At 36.2% G+C, this 23063-nt stretch overlaps 1 protein-coding gene across 3 annotated transcripts in view; it reads right to left on the reverse strand.

Annotated features, from left to right (window-relative positions):
• The window catches only part of si:ch211-51h4.2, a 77563-nt gene that overhangs the window by 47589 nt on the left and 6911 nt on the right, over nucleotides 1-23063 (reverse strand). For all 3 annotated transcript variants that reach the window (XM_041270287.1, XM_041270288.1, XM_041270289.1), the window contains exon 3: nucleotides 18130-18253. In XM_041270287.1, coding sequence (XP_041126221.1) covers nucleotides 18130-18253 — 124 coding nt within the window. The remainder of the gene's footprint in view (nucleotides 1-18129; nucleotides 18254-23063) is intronic.

The raw sequence follows: 23063 nt of genomic DNA on the forward strand, positions 1-23063 counted from the left end.
TAACAATATATTATTTAATATACCGATATATTATCCTCATGTTCAGGCAATAGATAAGGAAAATATAACACATAAATAGAGGGAGTGTATTGGGAAAAGCCATGCCATGAATACTGTAATACAGTACCCAATCAACTGAAGAAACTAGGATTGTTAAACACATAGCACATATCCTCTGGGAAGAGTATAGCAATGTTAGACAGCTATAAAACAAACCCCATTATCAATAAACAAGTATAGAATACTTATAGGACGGTGAGCTGTGGGCTACATTGTCACAAGTACACAGTTCATGTCTATTCAAGCCAATGTTCCCTCATACACAGGCTTTCACCGTCCTATTGCCCTATATTACAAATATCCACCGCCCAACAGGAATCTTCATTAGAGTGGCACTAACACCCAGTAGCTCATATAACAAATATTCTGTGGAAGTTAGAAATACAAGAAATACAGTGTGTGTGTGTGTGTATATATATAAAGGTAAATACAGACTGAAATGGTTAAAATAGTCATAAAGGCATTGTTTATCAGTTTCTAATCACAATAAAAAACATATTTAGAGGTCAGTACCTTGTCTGTACGGTTACCTTCATGACACACTCAACCAGCACATGGTTAAATGCCCTCTAGTCAGAGTTCTACGAAGTACTGCAGGTTTGCCAAGTTTATACTGGCAATCGCTAAAAAAGCCCTGATTATTAGGCATCACCTTGGTGGATGATATTGCCTGGTTGGTACGCTACTGTCACGTTCAAACTACCACAAGATAATGCCCTCTAATCAGTATGCTATTACTTAACTACAAGTGCCAGTATTATGAAAAAGTAGGTTCCCGTGAACCACGCTGTCTTTGTTTATGATAAATTATATTAATGAAACTCAATAAATACAGGAGAATTGTTTTGTTTATGATCATTTGCCAACATTTTGCAATAGAGATTAGGAGAAGTGTACAGGTTTTCTACAATCACCTTAAATCCCAGACATAGATTTGCTTCACTGGGATAAACTCCTTTCACCCAACTCATTTCAAATCACTTTCAGAAGAAAAAAGTGATACCACCATGCCATGCAACCTAAACGTCGTTCCAGTTCTTAATGTGGAGGTAAAAAATTGGCTGGCCATGGGTGTCCCATAATGGCTCACCACAGCCGTTATCCATATGGTTAAGCCCAATTAGCCAGAATGTATCTATAGTAAAGGACTTGCCAGTTTGAAGTGCTGCTACATTTGCAGGATAAGAAATGATTTATTGTTATTATTCATTAGGATTACAGGGTGCAATTTTATTTCTTTTAATAGAAATGCACTTGACACCAGCACACAACAGATATTGTGCAACATTTAATGTACTTTTATATTTAATGGATTATTGAATCAAACAGTAGATCAGGTGCATGATTTTCTTAGGCATACACCAGTTCAGGTTTTAAGTGGGGTTTTTATTCATGACAAAAACTTCAGTCCCCATCAGTTCTCTGTGATATTATCAACATCACTCTACAGCAGGGGTGTCACACTCAGTTCCTGGAGGTCTGCAGTGTCTTCTGGCTTTTGTTCCATCCAAACTCTCAATTACTTCATTGGTCTAATACCTCTCTCCAGGCCTCACAATGTTTCATAGGCAGTGTACCTTGAATCAAGTGCATTTCTTAGATCATCAACTGTAACCATCCAGCTGCTTATCCTGCAATTTCCATGTGGTGCGCATGCAAGTCCAAATTTGTCACTCCCGTGAGAATAGTGTGAAGGAGCATTTATGTGCATTTGCAAAGTTTAGCACGTCTTAACATACTTCAATGACAAAATAAGAAAACTGTATTGTAAAAGTGTATGCAGTTTTGTTTTTTACTGGCAGATGGCAGCAGTCCCTAAAAAATGTGCTTGAAAGACCAGGTCATCTGTATATACACAGCTGAGAGTGAAAAATTGATGCCTGTGTATCTATAAAGAATAAAACGAGGAGATTTCTTTATTTGTTGGTGTTGTAAGGAAGCCTTGTTAGGTTTGGTACTGGTCAAAACAACCTATTTATTTATAGTATCTACACATCACAGAATAATTCACCCATGCCTGAAACTGGGGAAGATACTGTATATGACGTGATTGAAAATGTGCGACTCAAGTTTTCAGATGAATATGTGCTAGATAAATAGACATTAGCATTGATGAGGGTTTGAAGTGCGTCAGCTTTGAAATCTATCACACAGAATATAATTTCTAAAAAGTGATATGCCTACACAAGTAAAATAATGTTATTATAATGCTGCCATTGTAAAAAATTGTTACGTTGTGATCTATATTATAATGCTACAATTGTAAACACATTGTTGCTATTTAAGTTCTATTGAAATACTGTATTTCCGCTTATTATAAATCACAACAAGTGTGCATTTAAAAAAAATAAGGCAAACATTGCTTTGAAAACTGTCCAAATTGCTTACTTGAGGGCTAAGAAACCACAAAAAAACAACAGCTTTTTTAACATGGAAATTGCCAAAATAAATGGGCAGCTGGGTGGTTAAGTTAATTGAGAGCTTAAGCTGGAATGAAAACCAGCAGACCCTGCCAGAGCCCTCGAGGACTGGAGTTTGACACCCCTGCTCAACAGTAAGTATTTTTTGATTTTACAACAGATCTTATGACTCTGTCTGAGAGGAATGCAGTTATTCCCAGTTCTACTTTTCACAGCCTAGTGTAATAAAAGTAATTATACGATTTCCAAGTGATTTCGCCTGGTGTGAAACCGAGTTGAATTAGTAATAGAGATTTGAATTTAAAAGAAATACATTTCATTTAAACGTTTCCACAGAGATTTCTTATGTGAATTACATCAACTGGTTAGTTGCATGGATCCAGACTGCACAACCCAATGTATTACATCCAATAGCCACCAGTGTTTGGTCACTGATCCGAGCACAGGGTTTGAGAGAGTGCAGATCAACCAAAAATAAATGTGACACCCCACAGAGAAGCACAGGACCTGTAAATCTAACAATGTTGGGCACAAGCCTATAAATTTAAAATTTAAGAACATACAAAAAAAAAAAAAAGATTTTCTGTTTTCTGTATTTTAAGAAATATTAAATGCTTATCTCTGATTCTTGCATTATTTAAAATTTATAATAATTATTTTCAGAATTTAGAAAAGGTAACATCGGATCTACAATATCATGACATGTAATGCCGACATGTGGAAAATTAAGAATTAAGCTACACCGCTGTGTTCATTCAGCCTGACTGAAGATAAATGTTATTTTATTTGGCAAACATTTGAGAAAACCAGACATGCAGTACCATATTTTTAAAACATAAAACTAAGTAGGTCATCAGTAAGGGTACAGTAAAAGCAAATTTTACATTAAATGGATCTTTATTAAACTCATAGATTTTTACTTAGGGTGGAGTAACGTGCTCATGTGATCAGGCGACGACCAGTGGTCCCCCAGATATTAATCTACCCTTTCAAAAAAGTCTTTAGCCAATCAGTGTGCCTGGTCAAACATGTACTGCCTGTCTTACGAGTCATGTCATTGTATTATTATGTCAACGATTATGTAACAAAACTGTATTAAAAAAAAGTGGCAACAATACTTGCATGGATCTTCCTTACTACTTTACTCTTTGTCTGAGACATCAAATATTGAGACGCACCTTCAGTCCTGATTTTAGTTTTCTCTAAGCAAAGAAAACCCTTGTGCGAAACCCACTTGTGGCCCAAAGACCTGAAGGGGGGTATTCAGATTCTACTAGATTTGCTTTTTAAAATTGTGTTGATATTTGATTGCCTGCCTTTGTGCAACACACAGGTAATGCAAGTCAGATTTGTAAAGTTACTAATTATATGGTTTTATCGGTGACTAATGTTAAACACATGCTTAAAAATTGCTTATAAAAAAAAAACTTACATTTATATGCATTCACTGTATTGAAGGGGATTCTTAGCAGTTCTTTTTTTATTTTTCAAAAGACTATTATTATACTACTATTATTGAACAAAAAAGATTAGTTCAGAGCTTGTAGATCCTACCAAAGTTTTGGTGTTGTATGTACTCCGTGCGTTGCCATTGCTGATAGTGTCAGGTGAGATGTTCAGTGTTTGATATATAAATAAATCCTGTTCTTCTGCGGGTCATATCAACTTCAACCTTTGTCTTGCTATCCTGCCTGTCACGCCGCAGTAAATGAACACATGGCAGACATCTACACTGTCACAAGCATTAATACCCTGTATCTTTTTAAAAAATGGATTTAGGGGAACTATCTAATAAAAGCTGAATCTCAAAATAATAATTAATTGTGTGAATAGTAATTGTTACAGCTGTGTATAATGGTATTTAAAACATGATTCATCTACCTGCCTTTTACATATGCGCCCTTACTCTGATCCAACAGCAGTCAGCTATGCGACGGATTATTGCATTTGTTTCATCTTCCACAAAGATGTACGTGTCACTATTAGGAAAATAGAGGGGACAAGGCTAAAGCCACAAAACAATGTCAAGATGGAGCCTTCTTGAGTTCACTTGTAATACAAAAATTCTAAAATTAGGTCACATAGAAAACTGTGATTTTTATCTTGGAGTTAAAAGCCAAAGCCAATGCCAGATGGAACCCCTCACCTGTAACGCAATATGTTTTCAAGAGACACTGAATCTTCCAAGATAAAATATTCTCAGCCATCGAGAACAAGCTGTTAAATATTCAGAAGTGGTTTACTGAATCCAGTGACAACATATGTTTGCATTGCTTAACATTTTCATTTTATTGCAGCCTTAAAGAGACAACCCTTATCTAACCTTCCTGTATTATAATGGCTGTACTTTATAATCATCTTTTAACAGTAACACCCAAATCTACTGAGGACTTTTGGACTGCATAAAGACCAGCACTTCCGCTTTCGTTATTACATCACTGAATGTGTTCTAATGATGGGTCAAAATTTGTGGCAATATAATTTATTTTATAAATTCCTTATTTTGAGCAGCGCAGCTTTGGCATGTCTGCTTCTGTACTACTGTTAAAACAGTTTACCTAAACCATGCATCATAACTGTGTACAAAAACTACAAAAAATGAATATTCAATGGTTAAACTGTATCAGATCCATACCTAATACGAAAGTATAGCACCAGTAGTGTTGTTTTTCATGCTATAATTATGATAGCACTTAAGTGATTAAATGTAGATTAAATGTGACGTTTAAAATAAAGCAATGGACACAAATAAATGCAGAGTCCATCCAGTTAACCTTGTTTGTAAGCATGCCCACCCCCTCCCACACCTTATTTTATTAACATCACTCATTTCCACAGTCGCTTGCAGTTTGCACACAGTTTCCCAGGCAAGGAAGGATTTTTCATCTGTTTTATTTTATATATATTTTTTTATTTTTAAATATCATTGTTTAATTATTTTTGCCCCACCATAGCTTTTTTCTACCATCTTTTTAATTACCTCTTATCCATAGTTAGATCTGTAACGACCACACTTTTCCTCACATCTTTCTCCTTTGTTTTCTCTCGTCTGTGCCCTGCAGCTGCTTCGAGTGGCTGTATTTTGATCACACATTGGATTCCTGACACATTGGCAAGTTTATTCAGTCCCCATTTACACTTTGCTTAGCAAGGTTATTTTCATTGCCGTTATTAAGGACCCCCAATGTGTTTTTTTTTTTTTTTTTTTTTTTTTTTTACCATTGTCTGGAGTAGAAGATGTTGATATGTGCTACAACAGTATTTCTTGTTTTCCTTTGAAATGCCAAGCAAAGGCAATGTTTACAGCACTAACAAGACACAGATATGTTCTTGTATTATCAGTAAAGACTGCAACATATCTCTCAGTAGAACATTTCAAATAAATCCCTACAAGTTAATGCAAAATCGCTTTTCTAATTAAAATATGGTTTTAAAATGTCACATTGTCACAACAGTTCTTTATTTATGTATTTATTTAGAACCTCTCAAGACTAACAATAAAAATACTAATCTGTATTTTAAAAACATAATGCTGAGTAGCACTGGTTTACACCCTATCAAAAACACTATAATTTGTTATATAGAATACTACTGTATAACCTGGGTATACTGGGCACCTTGTACAGAATATGAAACTCATATTTGCAAATGGAGTGTAAGACGAAGATTACCTGTAATATGGTTTCTTCGTTGAATGACGAACTCCACACACAGAGTGATCTCCCAGTCTCCATGTCGCTTGGGTCAGGAGAAAAGCCCATCTCTTTCCCAAAGATCCTTTATATAATCCTATTTTGGCGCCAAGTAATGTCCCTCCCCTATAAAGCCACCCCTTCCTAGAGTATCTATGTCCAAATTTCCAAATCAACCAGCCAAAGCGAAACCAGAAAAGGCAGAAGGAGTTTGAGATATAGGTGTGTGGAGTTCATGAATCTACGAAGAAACCATATTACAGGTAATCTTTGTCTTCTTACCTCGTATGATGAACTCCACACATAGAGTAAACCCTACCATAGGAAGTAGGCAAAGGGTGGTAGGTTAGATAGTAGTTCCTGAAGCCACAGATAATACGGAGTTAGCAAAAGTTGGCTGAGAAGACAACACATTTAAGCTGTATGGTTTGTAAAGGTCTCAGAAGAGGCCCATGTGGCTGCATTGCACATGTCTTGAATTGGAACAGATTTTAACTGTGCCCTTGTAGTAGCTACCCCTCTCACTAAGTGCGTTTTTACAGGTCCTGGAACCAGATCTTGTCCAGGTTATAACAAAACTCGATGCAAGATGTAATCCACCTGGAGAGTTCTACCTTGATTTTATCAACTGAAAGCTACAAAGAGCTGTCCTGATGGTCTTTTGTTGATGGTTCTATGAATGTAGAAAGTAAATGCTCTTCTGACATCAATTAAGTGCTGTCTGGCTTCTGATTTTGATTTATGCGGTTTTGGGAAAAAAAAATCAAAGAAGAGTTATGATCTGATCTAGATGGAACTGTGTTACCACCTTTGGCAGAAATTGAGGATTAGGTCTGCGGACAATCCTGTCCCTGAAGATCTGGAAATAGGGTGCATCAATGACCAGTGCCTGTATTTCACTTACCCTTCTTGCTGATGTTACTGCTACCAAGAATGCCGTTTTCCACGTGAAGAATTTTTGGTTGCATATTGCCACGGGTTCTAACGATTGAGGACGAGATATGTCATTTTGCATCTCTTACCAGAGAAACTGCTGCTGCCATGTGCTCCAGATACACCTTTCTTGAGATAGTGTTGAAGTCGGTCCCCAGGAAAACCAAAGGCTGTGCTGGGGAAAGCGAGAATTTTTCCCTGTTTACTAACAAGCCCAGTCCTGAAACAGTTGAGGGGCTGTGTCTGTGTTCTGATGCCCTTTCCCTGGATGGGGCTCGTATCAACCAGTTGTCGACGTAGGGGTAAATGTGGATGCCCCTGTTTCGTAGATGTGACTTCTACCATCTGAACACTCTGGGGGCTGTGGAGATACCAAAGGGAAGCACCTTGAATTGGTACATGCAGTCCTTGATGGCAAACCGAAGGTATTTCCTGTAATTGTTGTGAATGGGAAGATGAAAACAGTCATCCCTAAGGTCTATAGAGACCATCCAGTCTCCTGGTTGAACTGCCTTGATGACAATGTCCAAAGATACAATTTTTAACTTTTCTGTCAAAAAGGCCTCCAAGGTCTAAAATGGGTCTGAACTCATTCTTTTGTGTATTAAAAAATATCTGGAGTAGTGGCCCTGCCTCTGTGAAGATGAGGGGACCCGTTCTATGGCACAGGAAAGGAGCATGGCTCTTATCTCCTCTTGTAGAAAGACCCCTTGTGGACCTGTCCAGTCGTGTCCAGATGATTCCTGTTGCTGGTGGTTGAGAACGGAACAGTACTTTGTAGCTGTGTTGTATGAGCCCTAGTACCTTGGGGTTTTATGTTATTTTCTGCCAGTTTTTTTTTTTTTTTAAATATGAAACTCTTCCCCCTACTGGCAGAAGTAAGGGGTGGACTGACACCGGCTGCTGACTGGGAAAAAGTCAGAGCTGTGGAAGGATCTGTGTGTCCTGGAGCCTTATCCCCTTTGGAACTGTTCTGTCCTCCAAAAGCTGATTGTGTTGGCTGTGGCCTGAAAAACCTTTGCCTATTAAAATAGGGCTGCTTAAAAACATGTTCTTTGTGTCCAGTGGGTATTCTATATAATGTATATACACTGTGTAGATATGATGAAGGGAAAACCCTTGAAGGCTTGTTTATCCTTTGCATTAACTAAAGTCTGGGTATTAGTGTTGAGAGAGGACATCCTTCTCAAAACCGCCTCTGCATTAGTGAATACCATTGGAATATCTTTTCCAGCTACTGACCCGTCATCGTCAAGGGTAGAATCCATGACGTCATCATCTCCCATGCTGCGTATGGCAGCAGTGTAGTATTTGTCTTGTGTACTCCAAGCTGCTGCGGCTGTGTCAGCCACCGGTGTTACCTTTTAAAGAGTTGTTTACCGGTTGTCTTGAATTTTCAAACTCTTGCAGCCACTGAAAAAATATATCTTTAGTTACCAGGGGCAAAAATTCCTGTGGAGATTCTTAGTCTTTTAGTTGACATTTTACCTGATAAAGTGCAAGATATATCAGCACGTCAATCTTGCCCTTTGATTCGGTGTGTCTGACATGTCATAAAACAAACCTCTCTACCACAAGATGGTGAAAGAAAACCACACAGTGAACACACAGAAGGCATGTGTGTGAAAAGACTGGTAAGTCACCGGAAAATAACTTGCAGTGCTAGAAAGAGGAAAAAATTATATATATATATATATATATATAATATATATATATAAAATATAATTATATATAATAGGATCTTATGGGAAAAAGATTTGCTGTTCTCCTGATCCAAGCGACATGGAGACTGGGAGTTCACTCTGTGTGTGGAGTTCATCATACGAGGTAAAAAATTATATTTTCAAAATGACAGTAATTACAAATAGTGTCACAGGTCAACATTTAAAAACTGAATTACTTTTTTTCATGATGCTTTAGGGTTAAACTAAAGCCTACTGTATACAAAAAAAAAGTTTTATTACAACATTTAAGTTGATCATGTATGTGTAATTTTATGCATTTTATAAACCAATAGTGTTTTTGTCATAGTTTTGAAATTCTCTGTATGTCACACAAGAGGCTGTTGTCTATCTAAATTTTTAATTTTTTTTCAAAACATACATAAGCTCTGCACAGTCGTTGCCAAGTGCCAATGAATCTGTGTGATACATATTTTAAATATAAGAAAGAAAAAAACGTTTGGATGGCTTTGCATCGAAATCTAAAATAAACACTAAACTATATTTGAAAGTATGTTTTGTGCCAGTAGGTGACCAACTGAGATATTTAAAATAAAGTTAACACTAGGCAGGTGGAAATAACAACTTAAAACTGCATATTTATTTTCTGTTCAAACCTATATAAAACTTCAAAAGGTGAAAATTGGTAAGAAGTAAACTGAGAGTAAGGCTGTATGTCAATTTACAAACACATAGTTTTTTTTGTTTGTTTGTTTTTTTTCCCCCTCCTAGTTTTCCAAGGAAACCTGGACTTAAATTCACTTAGCTGACTTCATTTAAATACAAAAGTAGGAAAATGGCTTTTCTGGCACCAAACGAAAGTTTAATTAAAAGCTGGGAGGGAATTAGCGCGCAGCATATGTTAATATGTTTTCTTGTAAGCATGTTGTGATGTGGACTTTTGCGATGAAAGCTGCTGACTTAAGCCCATCACACTGACACTCTCTACTCGGGTCAGGACCCGGTGTCATGCGGGTCGGCTACGTTATTTCACACTGCTTTTTGATAAAGCAGGGTTGACCTGAGTGACATATGTAAGTCACCTAAGAATGTCTCAGGAAGCAGCTTGTTACGGACACTTCCATCCAAGTTTCTCTGGATTGAACTGTCGGCCCAAATGTTGATTAGAGCAAATGTTCTCCATCCCTGCTGCAATCTAGGTTATGGTGTGTCTCAAATCAACAAAAAAATATGGCTAAATAGAATAAATAGGAATGTTCTTTGTCTAAGTGAAACCTTCACGCAGGCGTGACGGTTTGTTATTTTTGTCGGCTTATGAACGGCGTTATGCATTTTGTCTCAGTCAACCCACATCCTGAGGTGGGTCACTGCGACCCGGGTACAAACCAGGTGTGTGGTTTCACACTATGCGAGATTGTGACCCAGGTAACCAGAACCCTGGTCAGGACCAAGGAAGGCATGCCAGTGTGAAAGTAGCTTTACATAACTTGTAAATAACTAGTTGGATTGACTGGAAAATTTGAAGATGCACAATTGCAGAAAAAAAGAGAGTTTATCCAAAACACTTTGCCATTGTCTATAACTAGTTTGAGGAGCATAATCACACGCAAGCACACTTTGGTGCGCTTTTCCATCTTAGGCAAGCATCTTTCTAGTATGTTCATTTTAAATCAAAAGAATGTCCTTTACAAAACTAGAGCTGTGTCTTTTTTCTCCTTTTCTGAACTGGCTTAAACCTATAATACAACTACTATAACTCAGGTTTGGTTAATACCCCCAGTGTTTCAATAGCCTACTTTCCAAGAAATGTACATGTTTTTGGGGTGGATGGCAGTGAACATGGTTATAGTGCCCCATGAGAAGTGATCAGCAAGTCTCTACAAAACGAGAGCTGGGCACACCTGGTTAAACAAATTGACTAGACTTGGAGATTTTAGCTTTAACATTTGAGTGCCAGGCTTGTTTGAAATGAATGATTTTACATTTCATGTCATAATCAAGATGATAGATTCTGGGGCTTCTCACATTGTGTTAGCTACGACAGCAAATTACTTTTAGTACGCATATTTTTTAAGCTACTTCAGTAATGGCTAAATAGTAAATCGCTTATTTTGAAACTAGAAAAGCTAACAAGTAAGGGATGAAGGGCAGTGTTTTCTAATAAATGATAAGACACAAGTACTTTATAAGAAAGTAAAACCTATTTCAAAAAGAACGCGGACTGATGGTTTGAATGTGTTACTGAGATATAGATGCAAACGCTTGTATTTTGGCCTTGGCCTCATTTTTCAGAGGACACTTAAGGATAAAAGCTGAAAGCTGATTGTTTATGCAGCCATCCATCACCCTTTGAAGTATTGCTGGATGGAGCTCGTCCAACAAAACATGCAGCTCGGCTTTTGTAAAATGTTCTTGTTATCTTTTTTGTTAGTCTTACCTTTCTCCTCTGCAAAGACACATTTTTTCCAGCTTCAGCAAGCTCTTCCTCTTGCTCCATTCTTTCCTCCATTTTATCTTAGCAGAATACCTGTACCACAATTCCCCTGTATATTACATACTCTTCTCAAATAAGTACTTTCTCCACCCAACATAAATATTAAATTATGTGGTTTGGTGGATTGGTTGCATGACAGAAGACAGTTTACAGTAATGTAAAACTAATAAAACTTAAAAGGATTATTACTCCAATGTGTTTGAAAAATAGATACATAACTGGGTATTGGATTATTTCATGTTTGTTAAGTCTAACTTGCACAATGAAAATTACACTATTTGAAAATAACCCCCTTCAGAAAATGTATTCCCTCACCATTTTGCTGTAATGACAGTTTTATCAGAATATTTAACTTATTTTGTGTACATTACTACTTCAGAGTTTTAGACCAAATAACCACTTTCAAACAAAATTCTAAAATTATTTCCCACTAGATTTTAGCAAGATACCATGACGACTTACAACCCTTTATAGAGTAATCTCAATGAATAAAACAAATCAAGTTAGGAACTGATTTTTAAAGGGACTGCTAAAATACAGTATGTTTCATAGCACAGTATGAATAATTTTACATCTAAGGATCTCACCTCACAGAGAAAATAAAGACACTACTTTAGTTCATTGTTTATAAAACATCCTTTAATGATAGTGTTAGCTTTAAGCAAATGTTCGTTCGTATGATAAATCAGAATTGGTCCCCAGAGGGAATTTCAATCTTTACGAGAAAAAAAAAAAAAGAATATTCAAATGATCGAAGCACAAAGCATTTTATGGCCATCTTACTCTATTGACTTAAGTATGATTTTAATTGGTACTAATTGTGTTGTACACCCACTAAGTACACCAGCTTAATGCTATAATATTAACATAACAGACACACAAAAAGCTGTTAATTTTCTCCCCCAAATGTAACTTTTCTGACTAATTACCTTGGTCACTGGAAATGGTATTATTATTATTATTATTATAGATAAAGACCTTTCTTTCAAGAGCACCTGAACATGTGCAGCCAAGACTAAAAGTTTTTATGCAAATTTAACTTGAATTTAGGTATTTGTACAATTATAGCAACTAAACATTATAAACATATTTCCAAGTTGCTAAGATCAGATTCAGATTTATATTTAATTATTGTAAAAAGCAGACGTGCTTATTCTCCTAATGTTGTTGGGATTCTCCCAAAAACAGCCCCGGATTTCCTCCTTCCTGGGGAGACTGATGAATCTCATGATCTTTTTACAAAGCGAGTACAAAAATATGCATATTGAAATGAAATGTTGGAAATAAGAGATTTTCATTTATCAGGCTTGCCGTCATGGAACTCCCAACTTCCAGAAGACAACTTTACAGTAACCAAATCACTGCCTTTACAATGACTACTCACATGTTTTAAATGACACGACGCGCATTCATATGAAAAAAAAAACTTCAAACTTACAGTACATGGCAGAAGTCTAATCCGAACCCCCAGCCCTCCTATTTTTTCCCCAAAAACCCAAAATCTTCTCTCAGCTCCAGTGCAAATCTCAAAATGTAAAAACATACCTTGTGTTCAATTCACAAAGCTGAAAACATCTGATCCCAAACTTCTGAGGCTTATCTTTCATATATTGTTTGAATCCTAATCAATTTTTCGCTGGAATCATTCCCTCATCAATTAACAGCTCCCGTTCAGACACAGTGATGCTGAAAATGTGTTATCAGGGGAAGACTGTAAATCAGCTTGCGGTGTTTATAGAGTTAATGACTTAATTTGGTAACTTCCATCATGAAATTTTAATACTGCATGTTCCTTAAAATGACACAGACTTTTAGAACTTAAATGAAGATACATTTAAAACAAAAGCAACAGTAAAAAATGTATGATTTATTTTCTTTATGTTATTAAATGTTACCTGGCAAGATTAAAACAGGACATGCAACTTCAGTGGAATGCTTCAGTCAGTGCTTTCATTTGTAAGTTCAAACCGTAAACCACATTTTCAAATAAACATTAGAGATTTGGATTTACCTGAAGTTTGTCATTTCTTCATGGATGAACAACCATATTATAAATCACTAAATATAGAACCGTAAATGGCATTACTTGATACCCTGCTTAAAATGGTATAAACATACTAGTGTAATTTATTGGTTTTAACTGAAGTGCATGACACTGAATCTGACATTGACAATCAATGACCTAGAAAAATAAAATGTGGACTGACACCCAAACACATTCTCAGAACACATACTGGGCTGCAACTATTAATGTTTCTATGGAAACTGTAAAACACAGATGCCTAACAAATCCTTAAGATGAACCACAGTCCTTTTCCCAACAAGAATTTCTTCCTTAATCTACGTTTCTGCATACAAATTCTCTGTTTCTTAGGCATGAGAGCTTTGTCCGCTCAATCTCCATGCTGTCAGCTTGAAGTAAGACGGGCTGTCGTGGAAAAGCATTCCCTGCTACCGGGACAGAAAATCTGTTGAACTGGCAGATGAATGTGCGGTTGAATGCATAGTGATGAGGTCTGTGAACCAGAAGCTCTTCAACTAGAACGGAGAGATGCCAATAATCTCTGCTTTGTCTAGCCTGATATTCCAAATTACTACTGGCAGTAGAGGAATCGGAGGAAAGACATAGAAAAAACCTATCCAACAGCTCGCTAGGCCATCTGCCGCCACTGCATCCACCTGAGTGAATCTTGCGCAGAACCTTTGTAGTTGAGTGTTTTCCTATCACTCCTATCTAGAGCCCTATCTCTGGAAGTTCCCACTCTGTAGATCTTTATTAAAACTTGATGATTTAATCTCCATTCCTGGTATTTAATTTTCCTACTGAGATGATCCGCCACTATGTTGTCACTGCCTGAGTAGTAAGTTACACCTTAGTGCTAGTCTAAGTTTCCACAACTTGGTGCCTCTTTGGTGATTTATGTAGTGCACTGCTGTTATGTTGTCCTTTAACACTCTTCGCGACTTGCCACAAAGGAATGGAAGAAAGTGGCCAACAGCGAAGAGGACTGCTAGTAGTTCCAGGTAATTTATGTGAGACGATTGTGGAACTTGAGACCACCTTCCATGGACTTTCATTTGCTCCCCAGCTCAACACGAAAGCAGCTGTGCACATAAGTTCCTGGATGTCCTGCATTAGAGACCCCCTCTGTAAGATCTGCTGACTGCAGCCACCGTCGAGCATCCTTTGATGTTGGAGTCGACACTCTAGGCTTCATGGAATCTGGCACTGGAGGTTTCCATGAGGGTATCAGGTTGTAGTGTGTCTCATGTGAAGTCTCATATTTATTTTACAAGAATGATGGATGAAGAGAGATGGCCTAAGAATATTAGAAATTGCTTGGCGATTATCATCCTCCTGGAGAGGAAAGCTGCAGCCTCTTTTCTGAGAGTGACAATCCTTTCCCCGAGTTAAACTTAGCCTATTGTTGACGGTGTCCAGACACACGCACAGAAATGTTATCTGCCAAGTTGGTGTTAGATTTGACTTTTCTCAATTTGCCCAACCTGAGGAACAGATATAGGAACCCCTGAATTAATGTTGAAAACACATCGTTTACCCCAAAGTAACACCTGTGAATTGAAGAGAAATGCTATTTCCTCAAGAGAAAAGCAAAGGTACCCTGAGCAGAACTGAAGAGAAAATGGAGAATAGTACATGGTCTCACCCAGGGTTATATTGGGGAGGTCCCAGAGGAAGTGACACCATGAATACTTTTTACTTACTGGGTCAAGTAAAGGACTAACATTTCTCATCCCTAAGTAGTCTACAGGAACTGAGTTAATACACTGAGTTTATTTCCATACGGTAGAAACACTGACTGCACATGTCTGCATACCAGAAACCAATGTAGCATGTAGGTTAGAAAACTGACCTAACTAGAGACAGCATTTTTACCTCATCCTTTCTACTAACCATTACTTGACATGTCTTGGTTTCTGTTAACTTATTCAATCCAGGAAGTCATTTTGGTACAAACCATTATGTCATTGGTGCCTTGAAATATGATGATAGGAATTACATTTTTAAAAAGTTGAATACACAAGACAGTAAAAAAATAAAAGCACAATATATATCTCTTCACCCATTAACAACAACTCACACACTAAAAATAAAGAAAAGGTCACGTAGAATGTAATCTTCAAGGTTACAGTTCCCTTAATGAGACTACTTCAGAGCATGACAGGAAGCTGACAGTGTAGCAAAAATGCATAAATATTAATGAAAAGTTGTACCAGTATGCCTTGACAGTGTTATATAAATGCTCATTCTCTTTTACCCCAAAAAGGAAAACTCTGTTTTCAAAATGGAAACTGGTTATGTGATACGAGATGTGAGAGTCTTTATGTAAAATATCAATTAAAAAGTAAGTTAAGGTCAATATTGGCTTTCTGACACACTCCATTTATAAATAAACTTTAGAGGGGTGCCTTCTAATATAGAAAAATCTTCCTGGGTGATTCTCCTAGACTCCTATTATTAATTCTGTAAGAAGTCATTGGGTACAGAAAGGGCTGGATTTGTTAATCCTTCACTTTTAAGCCACAACAAAAACAGAGATTTTCTTTTAATACAGTACGTTATTAAAATGCTGACATGGTGTTGCTCTGAGCCTTACTTGACTGTCTTGAAGACTCACTGTCCTCTTAGCAAGACTACCATCACAATAACTATGATATTCACTTCACCACGTCAAGGTTTAAGTGGGTATTTTGTATGACAAAGCATATAATTACTGTTCTCATTAAAAAGAAAAAGGTTGATGGATTGCAGACAAACATTATGGGCTTCAAATGCCCAACACCTCCTAAAAACTTTCAAGGCTAATTGCTCTGCATCATCTTTGTCCTTTGGCATATCCATGCTGGTCAAGTGCCTGCATTTAAAAGTGTTAAAACTTGAATACATTTCTTATTTAATGGATTTCAAATTACTATCTGTCCCGGATGCTGTACATCATACATTGTTTAAAAAAAGACATTTTGCTCCTTTAACAATAATTCTAGATTTAAAATACAAAACCCTGGCAATTACCTGACCAGCAGCTGACATGCTTCATGACCACTCAAGTCCACTCTTAATTGGCTTCTTTCTGCCATTTCACTGATTTACATATCTGAATGGATTCCTGGCAGGCATACATTTAAAGTGTTTAAGATTAGTGCTGAACTGCCCAGAATAACAAAATCATAAGTGGAGATGGCTAGAGTTGCACATTTCTGCCTATAGGTGGAGAAAATCAGAGCTACTGAATGCTGATAGACAATTTCCCTTTTTTACTGTTTACTTTAACAAGTTGACAGTTTCAGGACCAAACATTTTTCAGTGGGATGCTCCCCCATAACCAGGTGTTTTTTGGCTGTATTTGACTTCCTAAAAATTGATATTCTGTGACCTGAGGGACCTTGCAATACTTATTGAAAAACATTGACGTTTGGGCAAATCACCTGAGTGACTTTGTGATTTTTTTTTTACCCATTTTTAGCTGAGATTTATAAATTTATATGTTGCAAAAACATATATTATAAAACAAATGAAAAATACATGTTCTAATATCATTATAAGTCAAATACATTGGATTTACAGCATTTTCCTGTGTCTTTCTTACCTCTAAACAAGTTTCTCTGAAGCAGGTTGCAATGTCTTTTCTCTCCATGCTGCCAAAACTTTATCTACCCTTTAGACACTAAATGCCTCCTTATAGTGACGTCACACAAAACTAAAAATTATCATGGAGTGAAATTCAATCCCTCCCCTCTCCAGTGATATGTGTCTGTACTGCAAAGTACAGTGTCCTTGTAAGTCATCAAAATGAAGTGCATTTTTTATCGCGTCTACACGATCACGGTCCTAGAAGCCCACTTCAGTATAACATGATTCTGGCCCTTAAAGGGTTAAACTACCACCATTTTGGATTATAATGCACTGTGCACAGCATGCATGACCAGACAAAGCAGCACAACTTTTTGTATAATACCCTATCATCCAGATACAGTAAATCATATTGTTATTTTTGGTAATCAACTTTGATTGATAGTTTCACTAACCAAACAACATCTCTGTATCATTGATGTTATTGCAAAAAAACAACACACAAACTGTCTGTCGGATTTGCCTTTAAATTTTAATCATACAGTACAATCATTTAAAAAGCTATGCATACGTTATGCCATGGAACAGGGGATTTTTATAAGCATAGTTCAGTTTCGACTTGTTCATAATAACTTAACATTTACTTTTAGAAGTTGAAACTTAAATACACACGTCAGGAAAACAAAGTGTGTTATTTGTTTGAATGCACAGTCAGGGGCTTTTACCACAGGGGCTACATTTATTTAAATGCTTACGCTACAGATTATTTAAGCCTAATAAATCACGTCTAAAACTGTTATTTCTTAAGTGTAGTTCATTAAGATCATGCTGTCAGACATTAGAACTAAGCCCTATTTACTGGTATTCATTTCTGTCTACTGTGGTGTAACCATTTCTTCAGAAAATAATTAATTATTGACATGAACAACAAGTACAAAACAGATAAAGGAGAAACAGAGAAGCTACCTAATTTTCTAGCAGATGACTATCTAGTAGATATTATATTTTCTATCTACTATACTGTACACATTTGATAGACATGACTTCTGTCAGGAAGATGCATCTCTTTGTTGAAAGTAAGGCTGTTACAATGGCCAAGAGAGCAGATCTGCCTTATTTTGCTAAAGGGGTTAAAGTAGCCCAGTTGGTAGCCTCTTCCGTATCCAAGTTTGTTGCCTCTGGTGGTCCTACAGTAGGTATTTCTATTTTGTATCATTATATTTGCAAAATATATTTAAATTAAAAGCATACTCACTGTGACTATTAGCAGAGTTCCTTTCAGTAGTGTCAGCAAGGATGTGAGTGGCTGGATAACAACCTGAGCTAGAAGTATTCCCAGAGCAAGGATCCATGTAAAGAATGGAATAACATAGACATAGCTGGGGGAAAAAATAACATTAAAAGATTTATGAACTTTAAATACATTTGGAAATGATACAGAAGGCATTTACTACTTTACAGTGACTTTGAGAGAAGGTTAATTGAAAAGAATGTAAAACAATGATGGCCCGTCTGGTAAATAAGTCTTGATGTAGTATCATCTAAAATTTTTAAATATTAAAACAGACATTCCAAAGTTGTTGAACATGGCTATAACTGTTCTGGGTCACAAAAAAGGGTGATTTGTTTGCCAAATAAAGAAAGAACAAAAGAAACACTTTTTAAAATAATAAAAAATATGCTTCGAGTTACATTCTACATACTGGAAATGGATACCAATGTGCCTGCTGTATGTGTCACGGATACACAGCTCTGAAAAATAAAACTTACTTGAAGAAACAGCATTAATAGCTAAAAAGTTATCAGTACATTTTTTTCTTAAAGTATTTTATTTATGAATGCCTACGTTACGTTGCCAAATGCAATATGCTTCTCCTGTGGGTGATAAAAAAACAAAAAAAAACAAACAACAAAACAGTAGATTATATAACTGGACATCCCCTTCTTTGCCATGGGTCATAAAGAACATACTTTTGGTCACCTAATTTACAGTTCAACTTGCTTGGTGTCTCAAAGACTTATCTGATAAGATAAAATATTTAAATGCATAAATAAAAGTGTGACAACACAAAATAAAAGCGACATAAAACATTGTTAAAAAGTTACAGAAATTGGCTGATTATGTAGTGAAGTTTATAGGTTCAACTTTTTATTGCTGTTAGTAGGATGAGCAAAGCACCACGGGGACTTGCAGTCGTAAATCAATGAAAACATCTCAATCATATTTTAAGAATATGATGCCCATAAACTGTATATGATCCTTCTTTCAAGGAGGCCCTCTTGCATGTTAATGCACTTTAGGAAAGCATGAAAATCACAAAGATTTATTTCACAACACAAAAATGCCTTTCATTTTTTTTTTTTTTTTTTTTTTTTTGATTCTCGCTTAGGGTGATGAAATAGTCTATTGATTTGCCCTTCTTCTGAATCATATTAAGTTAACTGTAGTCCTTTCATGTAACCTGCACTTGTTACTCTTTATGGCAAATATGTTATTGTGACAAGTTGGCTGTAGTGGTGATGTCAGACAGGAAACAAAACCAAAACAGAGCGGTAAGTAAACTGAATTGTGCTGTTGCACCGATTTATTAGAAATAAAAAGGTTTAACGAAATAAAAACACTTTGTAAAATAAAAATGGCACTACAGCCAAAACAGACAAACAAAACGAACAGACACTAACAAACGGGGGGCGAATACTAAACAAACAAGTACCGCGCTGGTGCTTAACTTAGCAATTGCGTATATCAACTCTTAGTTCTCCTCTCTCTCTCTCCCATTCCTTCTCCCTGAACTCCCAACCCCGATTGAGTGAATTGTGCAACTACTTATACAGCCATGCTGTAACTCAATTACTAATTAATTATTCACTTGAATCCCAGCACAAACTAATTTGTGCACTCCCTGTGCTCACAGATTCATACACATTTTATCTGCACGTGAGGTGATTGTGCAATTCCCGTGCCTAAATACAACTATATATTTTAAATCACTCGTGCTACATAGACCCATTTATATCCTGTGCACCACTATATCCACATATAACTGACAACATAAAACACACAACACACAGGGGCGGGTCACACTGCCACAGTAATACACAGAAAATATGCCATATACAAAATTAAACTGGACGTCTGTTCAACAAGATATGTATAACATAATACAAATTTCACAATGACAGATTTTTGTGTGTGCATGTGTGTGTTTCGTTCATTTAAAACTACATAAATTAAAAAATATTCTCAAAGTAATTGCATGCCAACCTGGTATACCCATGTGACAGAACAGTCAGAGTAAAGATTGACATGGTACAATTTGAATAATGACAAATAAAACTATACGTTAATATTACATTTAGTACAATTTGCATCAGTGAATTTTACAATTCTTCTAAACGAGATATTGAATAAAACAGGCTTTGAGTTTCATTTGCTTCAATATGAATTATCCCAGGCATGAAATAAAAAAAATAAATTAAAAAAATCGGCTATGGTAATGCAGTGGAGGTGTACAAATAAATATGTATTACCTAAACCAAGATAATGTTAGTAAATATTACATTACAGATATCCACACACCTCTGAATCTTAGGATTATTTATAGCTACATTACATTGTTCACTTCACATTGAGCTGCATTTTTGCGACCAAGGCAGGCAGCAGGTCCCAGTCAATTAATGCAAGATGTTAATTAAATGTGGAGCAATCATGGGTGATGTTCATTCAGTCCAGATCTTATTTTAAAATTAATTCCCCATATGGTTAATGAGCTTCAAGGAGAAGCAAAGTTAGTGCATCTGCATCTCATATTTTACTATAGCATTTTAAATGGTTGTGGAACATTGCATATTTAATTAATTCATGCCCAGATCGACCCTAGCTGTTCTTCAACCCTATTATTTAGTTTTTGCTTTTTTTATATAAACTGTTAAAACCTGCTTTTACAGTGTTACACTTAGGGCCAATTAGTAGTTTTCCAAAAGGCAAGCAGTGGCACACATAACAATGAACAAACACAAAGTACAATTATTTCCCATAAAAATATACTATCCTAGACAATATATAAATAAATAAATTGAATATAGTACCACAATGACAAAGCATTTATTAGTAATTATTTATGGTATGATGGTTTTGGTGGAGCACTTAAATCAGTACCTCCCCTACTTGCTATATTAAAAAGAGAATTTCGACAAAAGCTGCAGCGAAGCACTGTGTTTGAAAGTGAAAACGTTACTTACGTATCGTCCCCGCCCCCCCCAGAAAGCAGAAACGTTAATCTGTTAACATTTCTCTTGTGAGACTGGGTCGTGCTATACTACTGTCCACTATATAATTCGACACTATAAGCTATACAGTCAATCCTGATAATGCAGAAGTTGGTGAGCGATGCAGTTCACTACTGAGGAGTATAGGGTCATGCTCAAAGGATGTGCATTTCTTTTGGATTCATGCGTTACACACATTAAACTAATGTTTGCCAACCATATATTTGAACTGCTACAATATCTACATGCATGTCGACAGTTGGTAAAATAGGTTTATACTATATTACCCTCGGAAGTAAAAAAAAAAAAAAAAAGTAATTTCTGATAACTCTGTAGTACTTCAAATATATGCATTTTATGCCCCACAGATTTCCTATTAAATAAATGTGTTCATTTGCAATTACTTTGAACTGGAAAATAAACCTCAATTAGGTACATCGCAGAACTAAGCAGATAATAGGCAAAACAAATAGGATAATGAATTACAGATCACTTTAGATAAACTTCAGATATAGTGACTTTTTTTTTTAAAATGAACAATACATGATCATATTAATATTTAGTTTATGAAACATAGCAATTCCTATTTTAGTAACTTGCTAAAAATGTAAATTCAGTTGATGTATCTATCTCTCTCTCTCTCATTCATATTATATTATAGGGGGCTATTATACCCAAAGCCAAGGGGCATTTAAATTTCCACTACAAGTTGAGCATGTTATACATATTTTATATACAAAATCAGTCAAGAAAATAAAGTGCAGCAAAATTGGATAGTAAATATGACTTTATATTTTGTTTAAATATTGCCAGCTGATGCAGCATATGTATGTAAGTAAATAAATAAATAACATACAGTAAAACTTCAAATAATCGCCTGTCTCCAATAATCACAGGGTCTGATCGGAAATATTGTAAATAAACGCAAGGTCTCTATTAAACGCTGCGTTTTAAATAATAATACAGGGATTACTGCTTATACTGGATGTTCCCGAAACAGTGCACAAACAGATGTAAGGTGAGGTAACTAGTTTGTTTTTCAATGGCACTGAAACTATTCTAAAATCTAAAATTCAAACTTGAAGTGTTAAAGTTTGCTAAACAAAAATTCAGGTGAAGCTGCTGCACGACACTACGGCACCGCCACCAAACATGTGAGAGAATGGAAAAGACAAAAACATAAGCTTGAAAATATATCGAACACTTCGCACAGACGGAAGAGACTGGATGGCAGGGGGGGGTGGTTGTGAATGGATCATTAAAATGTGATCACAACATCTGCGAGTTTCTCGAAAAAATTATCAGAAACAAGAGCCATTGCTCTCTTTACAGGATAACACTTCTGACCACTTTAAATCTAGCTTTGGGTGGCTGGACAATTTTTGGAAACGTAATGGGGTTTCTGTGCGACACCGCACCACCCTTTCTCAAAAAGATGCAGACAATCTTACGGAGAAACGTGAGCGAAAAGAAACTCCAACGTCATTGCTGTCGAATAGTTGTTTGGTTCGACGTGGTTGGCGCCAGCACTGTGGATGTTCAGTGGGCCCGCGCTGAAAATGATAATGAAAAATACCATTTGACAGTTGTGCATGCTACAAAAGCGTACGCGACCAAACTAAAACCTTCCTTTGTCTTCAAGGGAGCTGTCCGGGAAGTGAAAAGCATGCAGGAAGTTAGTGGTGTCATTGCCATTGAAACTGAGGAAGATGAGGAGGAGCTTGAGTGTAATGAACTGCTAATAAGTGACACTCAGGATTAATACATAATAATAATAATAATAATAATAATAATAATAATAATAATAATAATAATAATAATAATAATTTAAGGTATGCCTACAGTATATGTAACGCATATTGCTTAATGCAGTTATTATGTTATTAAAAGTTTTGATAATTGTAAGCGTGCTTAAAGTAG

The sequence above is a fragment of the Polyodon spathula genome, chromosome 14 (genome assembly GCF_017654505.1).
Source record: "Polyodon spathula isolate WHYD16114869_AA chromosome 14, ASM1765450v1, whole genome shotgun sequence".
In the NCBI taxonomy this organism is placed as follows: Eukaryota; Metazoa; Chordata; class Actinopteri; order Acipenseriformes; family Polyodontidae; genus Polyodon; species Polyodon spathula.